At 47.8% G+C, this 6565-nt stretch overlaps 1 protein-coding gene across 40 annotated transcripts in view; it reads left to right on the top strand.

Annotated features, from left to right (window-relative positions):
* Lrrfip1 (LRR binding FLII interacting protein 1) overlaps nucleotides 1-6565 on the top strand; it is a 151281-nt gene that overhangs the window by 90000 nt on the left and 54716 nt on the right. For 20 of the 40 annotated variants that reach the window (XM_017795743.2, XM_029558956.1, XM_029558954.1 and 17 more), the window contains exons 4-6: nucleotides 4004-4051; nucleotides 5311-5355; nucleotides 5964-6014. The exons of 15 other annotated variants lie outside the window; for them this stretch is intronic. In XM_017795743.2, the coding sequence (XP_017651232.1) occupies nucleotides 4004-4051; nucleotides 5311-5355; nucleotides 5964-6014 (144 nt within the window). The remainder of the gene's footprint in view (nucleotides 1-4003; nucleotides 4052-5310; nucleotides 5356-5963; nucleotides 6015-6565) is intronic. 5 more of the 40 variants (XM_029558941.1, XM_029558928.1, XM_029558950.1 and 2 more) reach the window with 1 other exon arrangement.

Raw genomic sequence — 6565 nt, 5'->3', positions numbered from 1 at the left:
GAGAGAGAGAGAGAGAGAGAGAGAGAGAGAGAACGAGAACGAGAACACAGTTGTTATTGGGCCAGGTGTGGTGGCCCCAGAACTTGGGAACTCAGACAAGAAGATCCCAAGTTCCAAGCCTACCTGGGCTCCGAAAAAGAAAAATCTAGAAATAAAAAGTCTAGAAATAAAAAGTGAATGAGATAATCAAAGAGAATAGGGATAGAAGAGCAAAATCCACCTGCTTAAGACAAAGCCCCCCCTCCTCCATCCCAGCACTGCCAGTGTTGCAGAGGAACGGGCCTCTCAGTTCCATAGCAACCACTGGGGTTTGGAAGTGAGTTAACAGAGCAGTCAGAGAATACAGAGAGCTGACTTGTTGGCTCGCCGGGGCCTTGGGGCCCAGGCATGATGGAGTGGGGCCTGACCAGCCCTGAGAGGCTATGGGTTTGGTGTCCTGGGAGCCTTTCCTGTGGGTGAGCTTGTGTTCCTTTCGTGAACTCTAGTTTCTATATTTAAAACTAAACAAGACAAAACAAACAAAAAACAGGTGTATTTTCTCCATAGAGCAGCTAAAAAGGGCAGAGTAAGAACACAGAGTCTGAGTTCAAAGTGTAGTAAATTTCGGAGCCTGCTATGTTGAAAGCCTGTGCTCAGTTCTGATGGCTCTCCGTCCTTCCTGTCCTGCCTTCAGTGGGGAGGAGAAGCAGAAAGGTGAGCTGCGGAGCCAGCACACTCGGTAGGCATGCTGTTGGCATTCCCAGGGTCCAGTACAGAAATGGCTACTGGAGCCCAAGTTCCCTGTCTTTTAGAGACCCAAGAGGACTCTGACAGGTTTGAGCAAGGCTGGAGAGCCCTGGAAGTCAGTGACACAGCAAGACATTGTTGCCCCAAGCCCAGGAAAGGGACTGGATCTGGTCATTTCCCCTTGCATCCTGTTAAGCCTCATGGCTGGTTTTTTTTGCTGACAGGCCTGGGATGTGTTATGAGAACTGTCAGATGTGAACGTGGATGCAGGGCAAGCAGCTGGAAGATCCCCAAAGTTCCCCCAGGAGCCGACGACACTTTCTGTCAGGGAACGGAAGGATTTTTCTTCACCCACATTTATGACAAGGGGCAGGTCCTCTCCCATCCTGTGGGCTGCTGGGCTGATTAGGGCTTCAGGACTTAGCACTGCCTTCTGAAGGTCAGACACCTTCCAACGGCCTCGGTCTGGCTCATGCTCCCTCTGCATCATGGTTTAAGACAGTGTCCACACTGAAATGCCCGGCCTCGGCACTGTGTGGGTGCTGCTGGCTCACTGAGTGACACTGGAAATGAACTCTATATTACAGTAGCAGTGCTTGAACACTGTCTCATTTTCATCATGAGGAGTAGTGCAGTGTCTGACTATATACAGAATAGGGCAAAGGAAAAGCAGGGAAGTAGGAAAATGGTAATGCAGGCTTATTTTGGAATAACTCTGTTGTGAATTTATATAGGTCTCTCTCCTTTTTAAAAATACATATTTCAGGGACTGGAGAGATGGCCCAGTGGTTAAGAACACTGGCTGCTCTTACAGAGGAATGGGGTTCAGTTCCCAGCACTCATGTGGCAGCTAACAACCATCTGTAACTCTAGTTCTGGGGGATCCAGTGCCCTCTTCTGGCCTCTGGAGGCATTGCATGACATGGATGCACTTACATACATGCAGGCAAAATACTCATACACGTAAAATAAAATAATTTTTTTTTTTTGGTCTTTTTGAGACAGGGTCTCCCTGTAAGCTCCAGCTGTCCTGGAACTCACTTTGTAGACCAGGCTGGCCTTGAACTCACAGAAATCCACCTGCCTCTGCCTCCCGAGTGCTGGGATTAAAGTAATATGCCACTATGCCCAGCCTAAAATAATATTTTTTGAAATACAGATTTTATTAGGCATGATGGCACACACCTTTAATCCCAGCACTCAGAAGGCAGAGGCAGGTGGATCTTTGTGAAATTGAGGCCTGTGTCAAAAGAAAAAAAAAAAGTATTTCAAGCCAACTCTGACATAGGCTTGTAATTCTGATTGCTACGGAGGCTGAGGCAGGAAGATCACAAATTCAAGGCATTTCTGGGCTACAGAATGAGTTCAAGTCCAGCCTGGACAACTTAGTGAAATTTTGTCTTCAAATAAGAAGTGAAAGAAGACGAGATGCAGCTCAGTGGTAGAGCGCTTACCTAGAATCATTTCCCAGCCCTAAAAAAATAAAAATAAAAAAGGAAAGGAAGAAAAGCAGAAATGCATTTTCCTCCCGTCTTCTTAACGAACGGAGATTAAGGTGTAGAGACAGCGTGTGTTTTATGGGAAGAATCTGGATGCTGGCGGTAAGGCTGGACCTGGCATTCTGAGTGCAGAATGGCAACTGCCACTTTGGCAAGTGTCTGTGTTTATTTCCTTTATTAATTTGTGTTCTGAGGAAATAACAGTTGGTTCAAAACACAGCTCTCGCTCCAAAGGGAATAAGAGGCCAAATGTAAGTGACCGTGGCCTAAGGGCACAGATTCAGTTTGCACTAAATGATGTGTGACCATAGGAATGGTTACTTCAGCTTTGTCAGGCCACAGAACAAGAGTCATAAATCAAGGCGTCTTCCCAGTGCATTGGTGGGGCAGCAGGTAGGTGGGTTAGAGCAGAGCGGGCATCTCTGCTGTAGGCTTCAGATGCTCTGATGCCGTTCTTAGGTGTGGGTTTGGTGGAAGCCGTTCTGCTAAGTTAATACATTCCAAAGGCTTTCACTTGATCATGCAAAGGATGTTAGGCCAGGTACAGAGGTGGTTGGTAAGCGGCTCCAGTGAGGGCTCAAGATAATTCTGGCTTTTGTTCTACAACATTCTAAGTCTCTACAATCACAAAGCTGTAATCAACCAGGCTACAAAGTGGCTCTTTCTGGGGTGTTTCAGTTCACATCACTTAGAGAAAAGATCTGCTTGTGTAGATTTTTGCATTAGTTTGCCATGGTTGGCCTTTTGACGCTGAGCGAAATCCTCCCTCCTGGTTTCTCCTTCGGTTTTCTACTAACCAACATCTCTTAAGAGGGAGGACCAGGGCTGGGTATCCTCGACTTGGCCCTCCGCACAGCGAGACTAACCCAACAGCTGCAGCATGTCTGAGTAGTCAGATTATTTCAGAAAGGCCCTGTACTTCTGGCACCTGGTTGTCTTATTTCTGATTATAAACTTAGAACATGGCAAGTCATATCTAGGTTTTATGGTGTGGCAGTTTGGTTGCCTGTTCCTTGATTTTCATATTGGAAATTGAGGAGAAAATCAGAAACAAAGCAACAAGCCCATTTATCTGTTGCCTGGCTTCCCACCTGACCTTGTGTCATTCCAGTTAGTGACAGCAGCAGCCACGCTCATGTGCTTTGTTCCATCTAGTTTGGACTGGTTTAGACCGGGAAAGTAGAACCTGGAGCTGTTAGCTACAGTCGCTCTTCCTGTCTAAAGACCTGCTCTGCAGGCCACAAGCATCTGTGTATCCATAGCAGGCACAAAAACGCCAAAGGGAGTAGGTTCCCAGGCCTGCACTGGGCATAGGTGCCAGACAGCAAGAACACGCTGAGAGAAACCTGGGTCACTGTGGAGCTCACCCCCCTCCCCGGGTTTCCCTCTCCTGGGGCAGCAACGCAGAACGGCTGTCAGTTTGTGCTTCTTCTAGACAGTGCTGTTCCTTTTGCACGGTGCCCCAAAGATGCGGATTTACAGAAGGGTCTGCAGTGCCTTCTGGACAAGGTTTGGCTTCCTGACTTTGGAGGCCACCATGCCCAGGAGGGCTGTGCCTTGGCCTCCCCGGGTTTGCAGGGAAGGGCGACTGGGCAAGCCTCTTCCCGATCTGCATGGCTGCAGCAACTTTCCCCACAGACCTGCGGTGCTATGGCCACTTTGCAAGCATGTCACCCCCACAATGGCAAGGGTGGTGGGCGGGAAGCATGGCTGAACAGTTTCCTGTGCCTTTACTATTTTATCTGTCTTGCCTAACTTTGTTTCCTTTCTGTCTATAGAAATATTATGGGCTGGATACAAAATGGGGTGACATCGAGCAGTGGATGGTAGGCCTTGAATATAATTTTGAGACTTATATCGTTTATAACTCTTTTTTTTTTTCTGGTCTTTTTGAGACAGGGTCTCCCTGTAGCCCTAGCTGGCCTGGATTCGCTATGGAGACCAGGCTGGCCTCTAACTTACAGAGATCCACCTGCCTCTGCCTCCCAAGTGCTGGGATTAAAGGCGTGCACCACCACGCCCGGCCTTCTAATTTAATTCTTAATGCAGTTTAGTTTTGCCGGTAGATTGCAAGTGCTTGGCCGTTTGATACTCGGAAGTCTGCCAGGCATTTCTGCATCTGGTCTGGTGTTCGAACCCACCTGGCCAGGTGTGTGACTGTCCTCTGCTGACATCTCTAGCATTGTGTGAGATGTCACCATCCCCACTGTTTCCTCAGTTTCCTGGATCAAAAGATTCCCCAGGAACTCAGGCTGGGTTTGTATCCCTTTGTAAGAGTTTTCCAGAAATCTCAAGTTACCATAGAACATCTCACTGTGTTCTCATTAGAACCAGAAGGGGCCTTGGGGCTCTCTTTGCTTCCTTCATGGACTGCCATCTGCCCCATTACCCACCCCAACACTGGGCACCCTTGCTGTTGACCCCTCTGGTCTCGTCACGCCCACAGAGAGATGACCACGGAGACAGAAAGACAGAAAGACAGCTGCTAGTTACAGTTGTGAGTGACTTTGCATCTCACAGAGACAGACGTGGAAACTGTCTGCAGGCAGAGCAAGTACAGGTGACGTCCACATCGGGGTTTTCTGAAGGAATGATCTACCTTCGGATTCCTGGAGGAGAGTCAGCCTCTGAACTGCAGAAGGGGACTAGTTCAAAACCAGATCATAGAGGTTAGAGAAAAGCAAGACTTGAGCCAGGCCTGGTAGCACATACCTTAAATCTTAGCACTGAGGAGGCAGGGGCAGGCGGATCTCTGTGAGTTTGAAGTCTGGTCTACGTAGCACATTTCAGGCTTCATATCAAAACAAAGGGAAAAAACCCAGGACTTCATGTCTGGCCCAGCCCAGTCCTTGCTTACTGCTTTTACAGCCATGAACTATGCCAGTTATTTGTGTACTTAAGAACCTCCCTGAGAAGGCGTTTCCCCCAGTGGTTTAATTGAAGCCTTTAAACAAAAGCTAAGAAAATATTGACTTGATATGTAGATCAGAAATGCTGTAGTGTGTTGCAGTGGGACCATCTGAGGGTTGCAGGCTCAGCTGTGCCTGTCTCTAACCTCTTTATACATTCCCTGTTGCTTTGGTAGGAAGACAGCGAACGTTACTCACGCAGATCCAGAAGAAACACATCGGTCAGTACTGTGTCCCTTCACTGCCTGGGCAGTTTGATTGGGGTCTTATTTGTTCTTTTAGGGGTCTTATTTGTTCTTATATATAATGCTTGAGAGCAATGTACTATTATTGATATAAAACTAATATTTTTACCTGAATAAAGGGTATAATTCAGATTTTAGCATTTTGACCTAAATTGAGTGGAGAAAGTGTTTTGGATTTTTTTTTAAACTGGGTCTTGAACCCAGGGTCTCATGCATGCTTGGGTGAGCACTCTACCATTAACTGTATCCCCAGCCCTGTTTGGAAACTTTTGAGTATTTAATATTATTAATATACTACCCATGTCACTGTAGTACTTTTTTGCTGCTGAATACCCAGGAATGACATGTATAGAGCAGTACACGTCAAGGCTTATTAGTAACCTATCTAGAAGTTACCTGTGGCACACTGTGTTTCCATAAACAGTCCTAAGACAAATTGAGGCGTGCTAAGGACCTGGCTCACATCCCCTGAGCGCCCGGCACGGCTGGTCCACCCACAACTGTGGAGTCAGGTCGGCACGCCTGCCGAGCCTTGCAGATTTTTCAGTTCGACTTCACAGATGTCTTCTCCTGTCTCTTAATAGGCTTCTGACGAAGACGAGCGCTTGTCCGTGGGTAGTCGCAGCAGTCTGAGGGTCAGTGATGGCGTGATTGCATCTGCATGGCACACTTCTCACGAGAGACGTCCCTTGCTTTCCCATCCCTGCCCTCGCTCCTCAGTCCGTCATCCCCATGCCCCACTGGTCCCCATCTAACTGACGAGATGCTGTGTACACGCTAACCAAGGTGGGGGGGGGGACTTTGTTTTAGTCTTCTCCCAAGGGTGGAAGTCATTATTCAATATTTTTCCTCAATGTGAAACTACCAAACCTTGATTCACAATTATCTCGGAACTGTTGGCGTGATGGACAGAAACCTAAAGGTAGAGGTGCCCCTTGGCAAGTCTGCATGCCTGCTTACCTGCACACTCCCGAATAAAGCCAGGATCTTGGTTGAACTACCATAAGTTGGGCTGGGGAAAGAGTTGGCAGCTTGAGGATCTGAATTCGATCCTCAGAACCCATAGGAAAACAGCCAGGCATGGGTGGTGCACACTGGGAATCCCAGTGCTGGGGAGGGGAAGACGGCAAATCACTGGGGATGGCTGGCTAGCTAGATTATCCTGCTTGGTAAATTCCAGGCCAGT

Source organism: Nannospalax galili, unplaced genomic scaffold (genome assembly GCF_000622305.1).
Source record: "Nannospalax galili isolate Female #2095 unplaced genomic scaffold, S.galili_v1.0 scaffold149, whole genome shotgun sequence".
Classification (NCBI taxonomy): Eukaryota; Metazoa; Chordata; class Mammalia; order Rodentia; family Spalacidae; genus Nannospalax; species Nannospalax galili.
This window is presented reverse-complemented; position numbering and strand designations above follow the sequence as displayed.